The 18,809-nt window shown below is 41.8% G+C and overlaps 2 protein-coding genes across 3 annotated transcripts; one reads left to right on the top strand and one right to left on the bottom strand.

The window, feature by feature from the left end:
* Positions 1 to 1,017: 1,017 nt before the first annotated feature.
* On the bottom strand, positions 1,018 to 14,270 carry LOC139450561 (junction-mediating and -regulatory protein-like). Of its 2 annotated transcripts, none has more exons than XM_071232435.1 (10): positions 14,168 to 14,270; positions 12,213 to 13,093; positions 11,786 to 11,867; positions 10,933 to 11,023; positions 8,154 to 8,319; positions 7,645 to 7,829; positions 6,096 to 6,182; positions 4,115 to 4,210; positions 2,774 to 3,356; positions 1,018 to 2,250 (listed from the first exon to the last, which is right to left on the bottom strand). In XM_071232435.1, the coding sequence occupies exons 2-10, from the start codon at positions 13,054 to 13,056 to the stop codon at positions 2,036 to 2,038; spliced, it is 2,349 nt and encodes a 782-aa protein (XP_071088536.1). In that variant the 5' UTR covers positions 13,057 to 13,093; positions 14,168 to 14,270; the 3' UTR covers positions 1,018 to 2,035. The 2 variants fall into 2 exon arrangements, with proteins under 2 accessions (XP_071088536.1, XP_071088454.1); XM_071232353.1 differs by lacking the exon at positions 14,168 to 14,270 and adding an exon at positions 13,773 to 14,122.
* Positions 8,363 to 10,737, top strand: LOC139474444 (Kruppel-like factor 18). Its single transcript, XM_071257474.1, has 5 exons — positions 8,363 to 8,504; positions 8,732 to 8,811; positions 8,900 to 9,449; positions 9,677 to 9,757; positions 10,055 to 10,737. The coding sequence occupies exons 1-5, from the start codon at positions 8,363 to 8,365 to the stop codon at positions 10,735 to 10,737; spliced, it is 1,536 nt and encodes a 511-aa protein (XP_071113575.1).
* Positions 14,271 to 18,809: the final 4,539 nt, after the last annotated feature.

Genomic DNA, 18,809 nt, shown 5'->3' with positions numbered 1-18,809 from the left:
TTCTTTCTAAATAAGCACTATGGAATAATCCATACAGGTATCAATGTGCATGAAGTTCATGAGAGAAGAACAGTTTGGGTTTGTAAGTGACAATGGGACATAACATTATTTGTACTGACTATTTGGTATGCCACGTTATCCCCCACCCAACAAAGTTGGCAGGGGATATAGAAACAAGCGTTTCGATCCGGAGCATAACTCAGAAACCGTTCAATATTTTTTCATGAAACTTTGCAGGTCTGTCAAGTACATGCTGAACTGGGGTCTTTTTCTATTTAGAAATTTTAGAAATTTTTATTTTTTACTATTCCATGGCAATAAGATGGACTTAGGTTCTGTGAGGGTAGGGTTCGTTTCTGGAGCATAACTCATAAACCATTCAATATTGTTTTATGAAACTTTGCAGGTCTGTCAGGTACATGCTGAACTGGTGCCTTTTGCTATTTAGAAATTTAAGAAATTTTTAACGTTTCCATGGCAACAAGATGGACTATGACAAGTTCCACCTCGGTTAAAAAAGGTTAGGGTTTGTTTAGATTTGATAATGTCATGAATTCTGCAACAGGGGCGGGGGATATAGCCACGTTAGTGGCAAACTCTTGTTTTGTCATTATTAATCATTCACACATTCATCAAACTTTTTTCTTGAAAATAGAAGCCCAGAATGAGACCAGCAATCAATGCTATAAGGGAGTGGCGTTCCTTGAGTTGACGGCTAATTCATACACACACATACATTTATACAAAAAACACCTGCCTGATAAGAAAAACTGATAACAGCCAACCCCTCTGTAGCTTGCATCAGGTGACCTTTCACACTTCACTCAACGAGGAAGAATGAAAAGAAGAGCTGATTTGAATGGGAACTGTTTGAAGTTTCTTGATGTGGGTACTTGCCTGGAATTATACTCCAGTGATCACTAAACTGCCTCACAGTGTCATCTTATAGCATGAAAACATATACGCAGCAGAGAGATGACAAAAACACTAACATACACCATATACGAAACCTGATGAATTATTTATTCAAGAATAAATACATTAATACATTATATGGTATATTGTGTGTTGATCAGCGGAGATGTTTTAGCAGTTTATGCTATAGTGTTCTGGCCAGTTGAACCATCGGGTGGTCTTCATTAGTCGGGGCTTATTAAATGTGTACAGTAGTCCAAACTCTCTGCTTAGATAATTCTACAGTGAAGTGATCATAAAGAACTTGCGGAACTCAGTCTGCCTTGCAGTCCCTGAACCACATTACTTACCCTTTGTCCAAGTCTTTTCTGTAATGCAGAAGCTCTAAGTGAAGCAAGCCACTTACACTTCAGTGTAGAAACTAACAAGGTGTTTACTTTTCATTTAATGGGGATGATGGGGTAGCTCGGTGGTTAAAGCATCCACTTTCATGCCGAAGACCCAGTTTCTATTCCCTACATGGGTACAATGTCTGACGCCCATTTTGGCGTCCCCGCCATGATAGGTGCTAAAAGAGGCATAAAACAATACTCATTTTTTATGGTCTATGGATCCACCGACCAACATTTCATAACTGGGGACACAGTCCAGCCCTACAGAACAATATATATTCTTTTACCGCAATCTGGTGACAAATTTCAGCAACTGAACACAGATGAGGGAGGGATACGTTTCTCTCAGAAATGCTCATACTCATCTTCCATCCTACATACCATGCTTCAACAGAACAATATGGCTAGGGCATATACATATTCTGAAAATCAAGTGACATGAAAGGCTTAAAGAACATTGGAAACTACTCTCAGAACAAAACCATAATAAATAGGCAACATTACATCATATCTAACAATAACTGACTAGTACATGTACCTAAAACCTGCATTATATGGATATATATAAATTACTATCACAATTAAAGTAAACAAGACAACACAAAACAATAACATTTGTGACACAATGATTCCTGTCTATGTTGAAATAATTATTTCTCATTTTGGTGATGTGACAATGAAATACCTGTCTTAAAATCAAATATCATTCATAAAAAAACAATTGGCAGTTAGTCGTCAAAGCTGTTGTCATCGCTGTCGTCTCTCTCCGGGGAACTGCCGTGGGTCATCTGGTTGATCTTGGTCAGTCTGTTCTTCAGCATCTGCAGATGGTCTTCACTGGGGAGTCGGCTGACCAGAGACGGCATGTCCTCCCCCTCCCCAAGCCGCACCGGCCGAAGCTTAATGCCCTTCTTGATCATGCCAAATATGTCTCCCAGTGGATCTGTCAAGGAGATGATGGCTGTGAGTGAATGATGCTATTGACTAGTACAGAGGACATTGTCACTAATCAACACATCTTCCTGAGGCAAGGGAGTTAACTGACTATGAAAGTCCAGTTTCCATCCTTGAATGATGGAGTAATATTTTGGCTGCCCTAACGAGTCAACATTCAAAGTGATCACCTGATTTGATGCACTTCCCAAAGTAAGAACCATTTTATCACAATATAAATTTTGACTGGGTGCCGCCATTTTGTTGGAAGAAAATGGAAGTGATCTGTGAGGTGCAATATGATTGCCAGAAATAAAGTTATGTTATTTTAAAATATATGTTTACGAAATAAAAAATATATAACAAATGGAGCCAAAAGCAATGCTTTATTTCCAACAGCTAAGGCTATTAAGACTTTCTAAATCATTCCAGACTTGAGTTGGATTTATCCTTAAATTTTTATGTCTTGGTTTGAGGATGGTGATGATATGAAAGAGATTTTGTGCATCTGATCCTGTTGAACTGTTACTGACCTGACCGTGGTGTCTCTGGTCTCTCCACCAAAGGCTTTAGCTTATTCTTGCCAGCCAAAAGGGACTGCACTGAGGGGGGTCCCCCGGATGACTGGTCAGACGTATTCTCCTCCGTGGCAGACGACTTCTTCAGTCTGTTCCGTGCTTCCTCCAGGTTACCAAAGGGAGACGACCCCTGCAAACCAGCACCAGCGAGTGGGGGAGGGGCACCTGTCGGGAGCGGGGGTGGAGGTGGGGGTGGGGGTGGGGGCGGAGGGTGGCCACCAGGTGGTGGGGGTGGGGGACCACTTGGAGGTGGCACCGACATGGTTGTATCTTCTGCTTCCAACATGGATCCTGTTAGAGTCTGGCCATTAACGAAGATTGTGACACCTGAGTCAGTGGTGTCCTTGGCAACCGCGGGCCTCACAAACTTCTTCCTCTCACGGGGTGTTGGTCGGGGAGAACCTTTATAACTGGCGAGGGAGTTGCCTCCCCTTGACCTTACTTGGAGGGAGGGCATATCGTTACCGCATAACGATCCTTTCCTCTGACTTGGTGGTTGGTATCGTGGTGGCTTTATCGTTGCAGGTGTCGGGTATTTCTGGAAGCAAGTCACAGGTTTGATATTATGGCACTAGAGGAAATAGCACTTATACACATTAGGAACACAGGCAAATACTTTCGTCCAGTGGGTGGTCACTATTTTGGTCAGGTGGAGTACATATACGCTGTTAAAGTAGAGGCAAGTATACAGCTTCCAGGCTGGAAACTCTCGTGCTTCGTGAAACGTCAACATTTCAGCATGCCCTAAACAACAAACTCCTGACTGCATGAACCATACAATCTGTATGAAAATTGTGCAATCTGCTTTGTGCAATCTGCTTCAGATGTTAATGGTGGAGTTGGTGGATCTGCATTGTATAGTTCCTGGGACTCAAGCATTTGCTGTGCTCTAAGACAGATAGAGAACATGTGCCAGTACTTCATAGTTAATACTCCGATAAAGTACTGGCCTCGTCCTCTATCTATTATGTATATTTAATTGGTATTTATCTGGAAGTATGTCACATGTATTTGATACCTTGGTTACAGTTTTAATTAGAACATATGGACCGTCTTAATACGAACAGAAATTCTACAAAAATAAAATATTAGTATTTCCTGTGAATCATGTTAATGGAATTAAAAAGTGCTTTTGCTGTACTTTTACACCAAGTTGATAAAACAAATTAACTGGTCTGAGCATCATTAGATAATTATTAATTGCTCTGAGCATCATTAGATAACTAATAATGGACAATGAGAATCATGTTCAGAGTATTCCATAAATATGTATTCATGAAAAGTATTTTGACTCACGACTTTGTAGGATTTGAGTCTATCAATTGTTTTCTTCCTTTCTTCTTGAATAAAATCTGTCTTTCTGTCTTCTTCATCTTTCCTCAGGTCTCGTTTCTGAAATATTTCCCCACACATTTGAATACAAATACTGACAATAGTCCTCAGTCTAGGAATATTTGCTTTCTTTCTTAATTCAATCATTTCGTGTGAGTTGGCTTTAACACAGTTGTGGACAGTATTCCAGCTAAAACACAATGTGGCAGTTTTAGGATGGAGCAACCAATGTAATGCAGTTACCAAATGAAACCCAGGAGAATGTTTCACAGGCATGAGGCACATAAGACTCAGTGAGCCAGAAGGTTCAGTCTGCCAGAAGAGACACGTCAGTCCACCAAAAGACTCACAGTGTACAAGAAGACTAACAACCTCACACAAGACTAACCGCATGCCAAAAGACTCACGGTCTGCCGGGACACTGAGTGAGTCTTTTGGTGGACAGGCCCCTACAGGACGGACAGGCCCCTACAGGATAGACAGGTGACTCACTATCTACAGGACAGGCAGGTGACTCACTATCTACAGGACGGACAAGTGACTCACTATCTACAGGATGGACAGGTGACTCACTATCTACAGGACGGACAGGTGACTCACTATCTACAGGACGGACAGATGACGCACTATCTACAGGACGGACAGGTTACTAACTATCTACAGGACGGACAGGTGACTCACTATCTACAGGACGGACAGGTGACTCACTATCTACAGGACGGACAGGTGACTAACTATCTACAGGACCCTACAGGATGGACAGGCCCCTACAGCACGGACAGGTTACTCCCTATCTACAAGATGGACAGGTTACTCCCTATCTACAAGATGGACAGGTTACTCACTATCTACAAGATGGACAGGTTACTAACTATCTACAGGATGGACAGGCCCCTACAGGACGGACGGGCTCCTACAGGACGGACAGGTTACTCCCTATCTACAAGATGGACAGGTTACTCCCTATCTACAAGATGGTGAGGTTGCTCCCTATCTACAGGATGGACAGGCCCCTACAGGACGGACAGGCTCCTACAGGACGGACAGGTTACTCCCTATCTACAAGATGGACAGGTTACTCCCTATCTACAAGATGGACAGGTTACTCCCTATCTACAAGATGGACAGGTTACTCCCTATCTACAAGATGGACAGGTTACTCCCTATCTACAAGATGGACAGGTTACTCCCTATCTACAAGATGGACAGGCCCCTACAGGATGGATAGGCTCCTACAGGACAGACAGGGGACTCACTATCTACAGGATGGACAGGCCCCTACAGGACGGACAGGGGACTCACTATTTACAGGATGGACAGGTGACTCACTATCTACAGGATGGACAGGCCCCTACAGGACGGACAGGCCCCTGCAGGATGGACAGGGGACTCACTATCTACAGGACGGACAGGTGACTTAATATCTTCAGGACGGACAGGCCCCTACAGGAGGGACAGGTGACTTACTATCTACAGGACGGACAGGTGACTCACTTTCTCCAGGACGGACAGGTGACTCACTATCTACAGGACGGACAGGTGACTCACTGTCTACAGGGTCGACAGGTGACTCACTATCTACAGGATGGACAGGGGACTCACTATTTACAGGACGGACAGGTGACTCACTATCTACAGGACGGACAGGTGACTCACTATCTACAGGATGGACAGGGGACTCACTATTTACAGGATGGACAGGGGACTCACTATCTACAGGACGGACAGGTGACTTAATATCTTCAGGACAGACAGGCTCCTACAGGACGGACAGGTGACTTACTATCTACAGGACGGACAGGTGACTCACTATCTCCAGGGTCGACTGGGGACTCACTATCTACAGGATGGACAGGGGACTCACTATCTACAGGGTCGACAGGGGACTCACTATCTACAGGATGGACAGGGGACTCACTATCTACAGGGTCGACAGGGGACTCACCATCTGTGGTCCATGGTGGTGCTTGACTTTGTCCACTGTCTCCTTCTGATGATTCAACTTCTTGTTCCTCTGGGCCTCCACTGCTGCCTGCAACACCAGTTCAGGTCAGTGTTAGAAATAACATGTGCCTCTATGCCTTTGAAGAACTATTTGTTCTGATGGACTAGCAACCTCAGTAGCTGGTCAAGGATGTTTCTAGATAGTAGTTAGTTGCTTTGCAGAAGGATGTCAGACATCATCATCATCATCGTCGTCGCCCTCTGGGACTAGACTAACACATGAAAGCTTTTATTACAAAATACATTTCTCTCTTCTAAAATGAAAACAAATAATTTTCCTGATGCTGACTAAAATACCAGTCACTATTTCAACCGCTCCTCTCCCCAAGATGACATAACTGTGGAACAGAGCCGGCTAGAGCTGGCAAGATTTGCTTTTTACATAAATCTAATTTTGTTTTCATAAAATACATCTATTCAACAGTCAAGGTGCAGGACTACCTCGGGGACTGAACTAGCACACCTAATTTACAACCAAAAGGTCTCTCCAAACCTCACAGTCCAAGCCCTACCCTAGTGTGATATGAAAAATGTTTCTTCCACCTACAGCAAATGCTCCTAGAAATATCATGGAAACAAACAAAAAAGATTTCTGAGGATAAATAATGAATATTAGATCTGTTGTATTATATACTCTTCAAAAAAGGAAACTTGACATAGATGTAAAACCACTTTTTGCCAAATATCTAAAATAATTACATTAAATGAGAACCAAAAAAGTCAAACAGAAAGATGATGTGTCTATAATTCGCGAAAACACATGCAAAGCACATAAACGTAGCGTTTGGGGATCAATTTTACAGCTTCATCCAAACGCAATCGCCTGTAAAAAACGTGCAGCACAGGATCCTGCATTTAGGCATGCAGACCCCCCTGCTGAATGGGTATAAAAATCCACATCAATGGCTGTTCAAACAGTCCTTATAACGGCAGTAGAGGCGGTGACAGAATGCCAAGACTGAATGCAGCTGAACGGAACAACGCCATTCATGAGCAAATCAGCAAGAAGTGGCCAGATACTTTGGCGTATCCAGACAGACAATCTCCGCACTGTGGACCCGATACAACAACACCAACAGAGTTGACGACAGACCAAGGTCAGGAAGACCAAGGGTGACAACCCAAGCACAAGATCGATACATCCGTCTGCGACACCTCCGTGACCACACTCGTGTACATGTGTCTGTCTAGGTGACATGATTAATGTTTTGAACATTGTGAACATTGATCTTCAAACAGTGTTTCAATTATGGTTTCTGTGTCCTATTTTGAAACAATCACATTATATTACATTTTGAAAGTCAGTGTCAAGTTTCTTTTTTTTGAAGAGTATATTTAGAAGGAAATTGCAAGAACTACTGTGTTGATGAACCCAATATTGCCAGGGTGACAATGACATTGCCAGGATCACATTGCCAGGGTGACATTGCCAGGATGTACTCAGTGTCACAAGCAACATGCAACACATGAGTGCAGTAACAATGCTTCACCTTCCGTCTACGTAGATTTGTCCTGCGTTTCTGTATGTCCGCCCGTTTTGCCTTCAGTTGCAGTATGGAGGGATCAATCTTTCCGTGGACTGTCTCTTCCATGTCGTCCTCGGGGCTGTACAGGGAGGGGTCGATGAGGCTCGCGTCCTCCACCGCGTCGTAAAACACCTGCTCCTGCTCAGCAGCTGAGGCACAGAGATGATGTAACAAGTAGAACATTAGGAGAACTATTGTATTTATCAAATGTGCAAGAGATGAAAACCTACTTTAGGATCAAAATTATCCTGCATTATTATGTTATTGCTCTTAGTACTGGTCCTTTTACCTGTAATCTGACGAGTCCTGGCAGTCACCAGTGACTCACCTGTAATCTGACGAGGCCTTGCAGTCACCTTTGACTCACCTGTAATCTGACGAGTCCTTGCAGTCACCTTTGACTCACCTGTAATCTGACGAGTCCTTGCAGTCACCTGTAATCTGACGAGTCCTTGCAGCCATCTGTGACTCACCTGTAATCTGACGAGTCCTTGCAGCCATCTGTGTCATAATGAGAGCCTCCTCCTCCTCCAGGACCTGCATCTGGATGCTGAACACCTTCTCCTGCCACTCCATCACCTGCCGCTCCAGCCGTTCCACCTGCTGCAGCGCCCGCGACGACTCCTCCACACTCGCAATCTGACAACACAGACTCTCAATCTGACAATACAGACAGGCAAGTATGACAATACAGACAGGCAAGCTGACAATACAGACAGGCAATCTAACAATACAGACAGGCAATCTAACAATACAGACAGGCAAGCTGACAATACAGACTCGCAATCTGACAATACAGATTCGCAATCTGACAATACAGACAGGCAAGCTGACAATACAGACAGGCAATCTGACAATACAGACAGGCAATCTAACAATACATACAGGCAAGCTGACAATACAGACAGGCAGGCTGACAATACAGACTCGCAATCTGACAATACAGACTCGCAATCTGACAATACAGACAGGCAATCTGACAATACAGACTCGCAATCTGACAATACAAACTCGCAATCTGAAAAAACAGACTCGCAATCTGACAATACAGACAGGCAATCTAACAATACATACAAGCAATCTGACAATACAGACTCGCAATCTGACAATACAGACTCACAATCTGACAATACAGACAATTAAGCTGACAAAACAGACAGGCAATCTGACAATACAGACTCACAATCTGACAATACAGACTCGCAATCTGACAATACAGATTCGCAATCTGACAATACAGAGATGCAAGCTGACAATACAGACAGGCGATCTGACAATACAGACAGGCAAGCTGACAATACCGACAGGCAAGCTGACAATACAGACAGGCAATCTGACAATACAGACTTGCAATCTGACAATACAGACAGGGGATCTGAAAATACAGACTCACAATCTGACAATACAGACTCGCAATCTGACAATACAGACAGGCAAGCTGACAATACAGACTCTCAATCTGACAATACAGACAGGCAAGCTGACAATACAGACTCGCAATCTGACAATACAGACAGGCAAGCTGGCAATACAGACAGGCAAGCTGACAATAGAGACAGGCAATCTGACAATACAGACTCACAATCTGAAAATACAGACAGTCAATCTGACAATACAGACTCGCAATCTGACAATACAGACAGGCGATCTGACAATACAGACAGGCAAGCTGACAATACAGACTCACAATCTGAAAATACAGACAGGCAATCTGACAATACAGACTCACAATCTGACAATACAGACAGGCGATCTGACAATACAGACAGGCAAGCTGACAATACATACAGGCAAGCTTACAATACAGACAGGCGATCTGACAATACAGACTCACAATCTGACAATACAGACAGGCACTCTGACAATACAGACTCGCAATCTGACAATACAGACAGGCGATCTGACAATACAGACAGGCAAGCTGACAATACAGACTCACAATCTGACAATAGAGACAGGAAATTTGACAATACATACAGGCAATCTGACAATACAGATAGGCGATCTGACAATACATACAAGCAATCTGACAATACAGACTCGCAATCTGACAATACAGACTCACAATCTGACAATACAGACAATTAAGCTGACAAAACAGACAGGCAATCTGACAATACAGACTCACAATCTGACAATACAGACTCGCAATCTGACAATACAGATTCGCAATCTGACAATACAGAGATGCAAGCTGACAATACAGACAGGCGATCTGACAATACAGACAGGCAAGCTGACAATACCGACAGGCAAGCTGACAATACAGACAGGCAATCTGACAATACAGACTTGCAATCTGACAATACAGACAGGGGATCTGAAAATACAGACTCACAATCTGACAATACAGACTCGCAATCTGACAATACAGACAGGCAAGCTGACAATACAGACTCTCAATCTGACAATACAGACAGGCAAGCTGACAATACAGACTCGCAATCTGACAATACAGACAGGCAAGCTGGCAATACAGACAGGCAAGCTGACAATAGAGACAGGCAATCTGACAATACAGACTCACAATCTGAAAATACAGAAGTCAATCTGACAATACAGACTCGCAATCTGACAATACAGACAGGCGATCTGACAATACAGACAGGCAAGCTGACAATACAGACTCACAATCTGAAAATACAGACAGGCAATCTGACAATACAGACTCGCAATCTGACAATACAGACAGGCGATCTGACAATACAGACAGGCAAGCTGACAATACATACAGGCAAGCTTACAATACAGACAGGCGATCTGACAATACAGACTCACAATCTGACAATACAGACAGGCACTCTGACAATACAGACTCGCAATCTGACAATACAGACAGGCGATCTGACAATACAGACAGGCAAGCTGACAATACAGACTCACAATCTGACAATAGAGACAGGAAATTTGACAATACATACAGGCAATCTGACAATACAGATAGGCGATCTGACAATACAGACAGGCGATCTGACAACACAGACAATAAGTACTAACACAGAGGGCTGTAGAACCAATTCGGAGTTTGCTTTCTATCTCAGGTTACAATGCTACTGATACTATTATTGCCAGTTTTATCCATGTGGTGACAACAGATGTTGCTGTGAGTGAATGTCATGATGACCCACTATCAGCCACAGAGCCTGACCACAACACGTATGTCACTAATCGACTCTCACGACAAGCTAAGTTACTGTGGACCATGGAGTTGCCCCAGGGGATGTTGAGGATGAGGCAGCAGCGAGGACTCACCTGTTCCTTCACCTGGTCTCGCTCCTGCACCATCTGCTTCCTCCTGTTCTGCAACAGCTGCAGCTTCTCCAGCGAGAAATCCTCCTGAACCCTGCGCAACACAGACGACACATCAAGCCACACAGGCTACTATTTCTCTGATACTACTCACCAGACAGCTATTTGTTGAACCTTCAAATCTCAACACAATTTCTACAATGATACAACTATTTGCTAAACCTTCAAATCTCAACACAATTTCTACAATGATACAACTATTTGTTGAACCTTCAAATCTCAACACAATTTCTACAATGATACAACTATTTGTTCAACCTTCAAATCTCAACACAATTTCTACAATGATACAACTATTTGTTAAACCTTCAAATCTCAACACAATTTCTACAATGATACAACTATTTGTTGATACTTCAAAACTCAACACAATTTCTACAATGTTACAACTATTTGTTGAACCTTCAAAACTCAACACAATTTCTACAATGATACAACTATTTGTTGATACTTCAAAACTCAACACAATTTCTACAATGTTATGACTATTTGTTGATACTTCAAAACTCAACACAATTTCTACAATGTTATGACTATTTGTTGATACTTCAAAACTCAACACAATTTCTACAATGTTATGACTATTTGTTGAACCTTCAAACTCAACACAATTTCTACAATAATACAACTATTTGTTGATACTTCAAAACTCAACACAACTTCTTCAATGTTATGACTATTTGTTGATATGTTTACGAAGTTCAGTTTTCATCTGCTGGACAATCAAACAGAACTAAGCTTACCAGTTTCACCTGATTCAGAACTGTCCATTTATGTAATTGTAGTCCTGACTTACCTAAGAAGTCTTTCAGCTCCAATCAAATCAAAGGAACTTTTTCCAAACTGCTTTTTATCACTGTTCATTGATGATACCACATCTAAAACAAAAGAACACACAAAACTAATGCATATGTGCCAGGGCGTAGAGTCATCCCACAGATGTCAGCTTGCTGACAGGGTTAACCTCTTTGGTCATGTGGACAAGGCGTCCGACTTCTGATCAGAAGGTCCGTGGATCGAATCCCATCAAGGGACTCGGAAATTTTATGGCCGCTACACAAACAATTTTGAAACACCAATGCATTTAATATCTTAAAAAAATCAAATCATATTATGTACAAGAACCTGTCATGCTAATCTTACTCGGTCCTGCCTGTTTTTTATTGTTAACCGTCGAAGCATTGTACTGATGAACTGTTACACAAAACTGTTACAACACCAACCTGCATATATTTTGCTTGTTCTCTCATAATATTTGATATAGATTTCCTGAATTGTGCTCAGTGCTTGTTCATAATGTCCTTGCCATTCACTGAACATGTGAGCGTACTCTCTCTTGACCCGATCACCGATGTTGACATTCTGCAGCTGCATCCGAGCCTCCTTGACCTTGGTGAGTGCAGCTTCTCGAAGGTCAAGGAATGGCTGCAGTTGATAGTTGTACAGCTCAGCCAGATGGATGTTAAGTTTGAATATCGCTTCATCTTCAAGTTCGTAAACCATCTTCATCTCTATCATTGTCACACATTGTTGACGCTCAAACTGTAAATTCATCAGCTCTTCTTCAGCATTTCGCACAAGCTCCTCGTAACCTTGACGACGGAACTCACTAATGTTTTCGAAATAATCGTCCGCTTTCTGCTCTTCAAATAATGTTGACATCAGAAGCTTTTCTTTACAAGTTTCCAAGGCGACAGCGAGATACTCTTCTAGCTGGACACAGAGCTTGTCAATGTTTTCAGGGGTTTCCTGATAATACACGTAGGCCCATAACCCTTGAGGAATTTCAGGTAGTTCCGGAAGAAAGGAACATAATGAAGGATGGACTAAACAGAAAAGTTCATGGATTCCTTTCAGTTCCTGGAAAGTAAACAATCCAGACCGACTCTTACAGTCTTCCGTATCCCTAGCAACACGGCTCCGAAGTCGACAGGATATAGCCACCTTTTTCTCTACATCATTCCATGCCACAAGGAATGTCATACGAGGGGGGAGCAGGTGGTCTGCGAATGGACTCTCCTTGATAGCCACCCACCCCTCCAGCGAGTCCAGCTGGTCACATTCCATCCTCCCCTGCTGTGGCCTACGCTCTACCCAGCAGACCCTGCAAACAGAACAGTGGGAGTGAGTGAGTGAGTGAGTGAGTGAGTGGGTGGGGGGATGGGATTTAGTTGGTTGGTTGGTTGGTGTGGTTAGGTGATTGGTTGTTGTTTAATGCTGCACTCAGCAATATTCCAGCTACATGACTGGGCTTTGTAAAAAATCAAGACCAGACAAACCAGTGATTTACATCATGAGCATCGATCTACACAATTGGGATATGATGACATGCATGAACCAAGTCAGCGAGTCTTATCATCCGATCCTGTTAGTTGCCTCTCACGACAAGCAGAGGGAGAGAGAGAGAGAGAGAGAGAGAGAGAGAGGAGAGAGAGAGAGAGAGAGGAGAGAGAGAGAGAGAGAGAGAGAGGAGAGAGTGAGGAGAGAGAGAGAGATATGTCTGTCACATATTTTAATGGTCACAGCCACATTCTACAACTGCAGAGTGTGTTCAATTTAATGCTAAGCAAATCCATCTTCACACCATCATTCACGACACGCTGGAGATCAAAGCACCAAATATTTGCCGTGGGGCCAGAAACATGCACGTCTTCGATCCACTGGACACAGAGACGTTTATACATATGTAGGTAATTGTTTCTTGATGTGTGACTTATTATATATACCATACCTATCGGGCTAATGCCAACAAAACATGTACATATAAATATATATGTAAATACCTCGAATGTTCTGCTTCCTCCATTCCTTAAACTTAATAAACCTGTCAGCTGTTTTCGCTTCGGGATACCACCTAAACAGTATCACACGTCTGAACTGACTGACATGTGCCAAACATGCAAAATATCAGCATCTACGGGGTCAGAAGTCGCCTCGTGAACGTGAATATGACTCATATACAAACACAAAAGATCAATGCCGTGTGGGATTTCCATTTGTCAAATTTAACTCCGTGGATCTTCTGGGCTATTACCTCATTATAGTCACGGGACACTGATAACAGCTGACATAAAAAGAATATTTCACCATAAAATCAATAAATCAGTGTGTCTCACAAATTCATATACCATTTGCATTATATCATAATCGTGCCAGTGTATTAATAACGAATATATACCTTGAGCGAACACATGAAAACAAAGACAGTTGATTTCCTCTACTTAACTCCGCGCATCGTTTACTTTCTTGCTGAATGTTTCCTGTCTGCAATGCGCTGCAAGGAGCTGATCTAATAATAGTTATTACGTCTTGTCGAAAAACCAAACAATAATAGTTTTAAAACTATGCGTTCTTCAAAGGTGTGTTTTTTACCTATGCTTAAAAGAATCCTTTGGGAGTTTTAATCGCTACCTTTCGATCAGTGTGAAATAATTGCATCGAAGCTAAAACCCCCACGACATTGATGTAAACATCACATGACAAATGTATGGATACCTGCTTTGCTAAAATTAATTAATGTGCGGATCACCGCTAAGCTTCACACTTTAGTCACTGGAAACGCACACACACACACACACAGTCTTGTCCAGACTCGATTATTTACAGACCACCGTCATATAGCTGGAGTATTGCTGAGCGCGTCGTTAAACAACAAACCAACCATTAAGCAAAATCAGCGTCACCAGTGACACCCTCAACCTCTCCTGGAGTGAGTGAGTGAGTATTTTTTGCTTAACGCCGCATCAGCAATCTTGCAGCTATTCGCGGCGAGAAAATGTCTAATCTGACCAAATGGAATCAAACATAATAAAAGTGATGCTGAAATTCACTAAAACCTCAGTCAATATCACAGTCAAGAGTAAAAACTGATTGTTCAGATAAGAAGCTATATTTTATCATACAGATTGATTTCTTTTAAATATGCTAAAATCAAGTGATTAGAAACTGAGTTAAAAAGTTCAGATAGGGTATGAACATTAACATAAAAGTGTTGTCTGATGAGTGCAAAATCTACACAATCAAGCAAAATGTGCTTGATAGTATTTGGACATTGCAGGGGATACAAAAAGGTGGATCTTCACCCTTCAATAAAAACGAATGTGTACAATAACTATGGCCAATGCGGCACCGCTGAAAAAAACATCATCATAACGATGTAAACCAGAACATGCGTGACCTCCATTCAGTGGTTTGATAGCATGAAGTTTGTTCAGAGTCTTGGTATTCCAAGTTTTTAGCCAGTGATCATTCATATATTGTCTGATGGAAGGTTTCAGATCAGAATATGAGTTTTGTGTTTGACGGTGGTTTATTAAGAGCGGTTTTTGCCAAAGAATCTGCTTTACAGTTGCCACTGATGCCAACATGACTGGGCAGCCAACAAAAAATTATATCTTTTCCAGCTACTGATAAATTGAAATGACACCTTAAAATTTCAGCTAAAAATGGATGATCCACTTTTCGGTTTTTGATTGCCTGTAAACAGGACAGACTATCAGAAAATATGATAAAACTGGTTCCAGGAGACTCAACCTCTCCTGGAGATGAATTTACTTTTTGGATTACATTAATTAACGTGATTGACTTGCTAGGGGTGGGGTGGGGTGTGTTGCGGTGGGGTAACGCGTTCGCTCACCCATGTTCGATTGCCAACATGGGTACAATGTGTGAAGCCCATTTCTAGTGTCGCCCGCCGTGATACTGATGGATTATTGTTAAAAGCCGCGTAAAACCATACTCGCTCACTCACTCACTAAGCTCAGTGGTGTGATCTGACAGATACTGGACCCGGAGTCGGTGTCAGTAGGTACGAAGTCAAGGTTAGAGATGCTGAAATGGGCCGTATATTTACGTCTGATGACAGAATAAAGATACATAGAGCATGTGAGAAGTCTGGGCAAATGAAGCTGATCGAACCAATTCCGCTTCTTGAACAATGCAAGTAATTTGAAAACTTAATTGATGAGTACGTATCAGCTCTGTCAATTAAATGTTTGATAGGCATTACTTAGAAGTTGATGGATGACAAAGTAGACACAATGTATGGATAACAACTTCTTTAATACAGTAAAAAGCTACGTTTCGGTATAGATCCTTATACCGTTGTCAAGCAACATGCTGATATGTCAGCCAGCATTAGAGGAATCCTTCTCCTTCTTCTCTAACAGAGGTAATCTTATGAAGTATTACCCTCCAGCATCAGAGTCACAATGACAGGCAACCACACGCTATGTTTACAATAAAAAAATGGGCACCTTTTTGCACCATGAATCAGATGAGCTCTATTTGGAGGATGGTAAGACATTTTGTACGCCAGTGTTTGGGTTTTGTTCGCACACACAGAAACGCGCGCACACACGCACGCACACGCGTGACACGCGCGCACTAAGACATACACCCGCTCGCACGCACACACATACCCAAAAGCCCACATACAAGCACGCACGCACACATTCACACATACGCACGCGCGCGCAACCTAATCTCTGATCCTATTTATGTCGAATGAAAAATATACAACCCGTTTGTTGTATTGGGGACATGCCTTTACGTCGAGACGTCAGTATGCAATACCCATGTACACTGTGACAGGGGGTGGGTTGTGGCCGTCTACACTTACATAGACATGTAATATGTCAGAAACAAACTAGGACCCGTTTCCTGTCTTACGGATTTGTGTTCCATTGATATCAGCCTCTCGATTACCGTTCATGACAACTACATTCTTGAACTACAGTTATACACAGTCGGTTATAACGAACACGCTTATAACGAACTGACGGATACAACGAACTTACTTTTTGGTCCCGACTACTTTCTGTAGTCATGCTGTTTATGTACTTATAACGTGAGTGAGTGAGTATGGTTTTACGCCGCTTTTAGCAATATTCCAGCAATATCACGGCGGGGGGCACCTACTTATAACTAACTACGGTTTTATCGAACTAAAATTAGTTCGTTATAACCGTAGTTTACTGTACAGCTGTTTCTGTTTCCAGGTTGTTTTTCCTCTGACCCAGATGGTAAGATATGCATATTCACTGAAACTGTACGTAATTTGTTTGCAGAGAATCGATCCTATTTACATTACAATTAAGCTCATAACTTTGCCGGAATGTATCATACTAATGCTGAGTGAAGGGAGAGCAAGCTGTCGGCAGTGTCAAACCCCTGACTGGCGAAAAAGCCACCGAACTGACGAAAACAGAACCAGTAACTTACGAAAACGTCAGAAAGAAATATAATGGAAACAAGACCGTCCTATTCAAGGCGTAATTGTATCACACAAAATATGTTTTATGTAAGCACTCATAATCAACATAATCAAATGATTATTAAGTGACCTAACATCCATACACTCAAACACGAACCAATACCGACCATTCACATACATTACAACATTCACATAGAGCTGGACATTTGCTTTCTCATATATAAACTAAGTATTATAAACCCCTCTGTACAGTAATGGAAAGTAAATGTATATCTGTATGCTTGATGTATGTTGGTAAGTGCAGGTGTACGAGTGTTGTATGTCTGATATGAGTGGCTGTTGTACTATATATTTTTATACTCTATTTTACCATAGGATATCACTTGTATACCGTATTCTGCACTTGTATTTCTTTATTATGCAGATTTCCCAGTGGCAACGTTCACCGTACAATCATTGTTACGGTATTACCAGTTCAGGTTTCACCTATCTGGTATGTAATGTTCATCATCACTTTATTATCATATTTATATATTTTGTATTTGTGTATTGATGTATTGTGTAATGCAAAGTAAGTGTTATTCATTTAATGGAAGTGATATGTATATTTTAGAAATTTAAAGAGTAACTATAACGGATTGTATATATTTATTTCTATGTTACATTTGCTTATGTTGTACTTTCATTGTTTCAGGCTGAATTAAGTACGTACATTCGTACCTAACAATAAAATAACGTCATCAGCCCCACCCCCACAGCTGTTTGTGATTATTTGGCCAGTAGATCACCTACTCCACTATCGGCCAACACAACCACGGTTACATTAACATTATCAGCTTCATTCATGCATTTACATCTTAGCGATGACTGAAGGAAGGACGGCCACCTTGCTTGTCTGACATAATGATACATATGAATCTAGCAGTAAACGGTTACCTTACCTGCAGATAGACAAAGTTACTTTATCTGTAGACAGAATTACTTTACCTGCAGATAGAAAAAGTTACCGTACCTGTAGATAGACAGAGTTACCCTAACTGTAGTCAGATAGATATTTTACCTGTCGATAGACAAAGTTACACTTTCACCCATTGCACTAATTAAACTCCTGGGCCTAGAACGGAAATATGCACCAACAAGTCAAACCATATTGAATGAAAACTGTATCATACATAATCGATATGTATTTTCAGCACATGAACGGCTTTCAACAACTGTATACATTCAATCCTACACACATAAATAGACACATAGTTTTTACTGAACCACATAGTACGTGTCTTCATTAATGTTCAAATGAAAATAAAATAAAAACGAATATAGGCGTTGAAAATCTCATCTACATATCTAATCTTCAAGAAAAATAAGTGACTTGAGATTATGCATTTTTATTCATCGTATAAAATCTTTATTGATATAAATCGCAGAGAATGTTGAGGTATTTGGCGCTACTTTCGCCAGCTCATGCTTCCCTTTGAGCTAATTTGGTGAAAATTATACGTATGGTCGATTGTCTTAGGTTACCTAAAGGTGGACTTTGAACAACGATCTCGTGTCCATATACAGCCTTGTTAAAGTGAGGTGAGGTGAGGTGAGGTGAGGTGAG

Source organism: Haliotis cracherodii, unplaced genomic scaffold (assembly GCF_022045235.1).
Source record: "Haliotis cracherodii isolate W230 unplaced genomic scaffold, xgHalCrac1.p SCAF_1, whole genome shotgun sequence".
Taxonomy (NCBI): Eukaryota; Metazoa; Mollusca; class Gastropoda; order Lepetellida; family Haliotidae; genus Haliotis; species Haliotis cracherodii.
The sequence above is the reverse complement of the archived record's forward strand: the minus strand, read 5'-3'. Positions and strand labels throughout refer to the sequence as shown.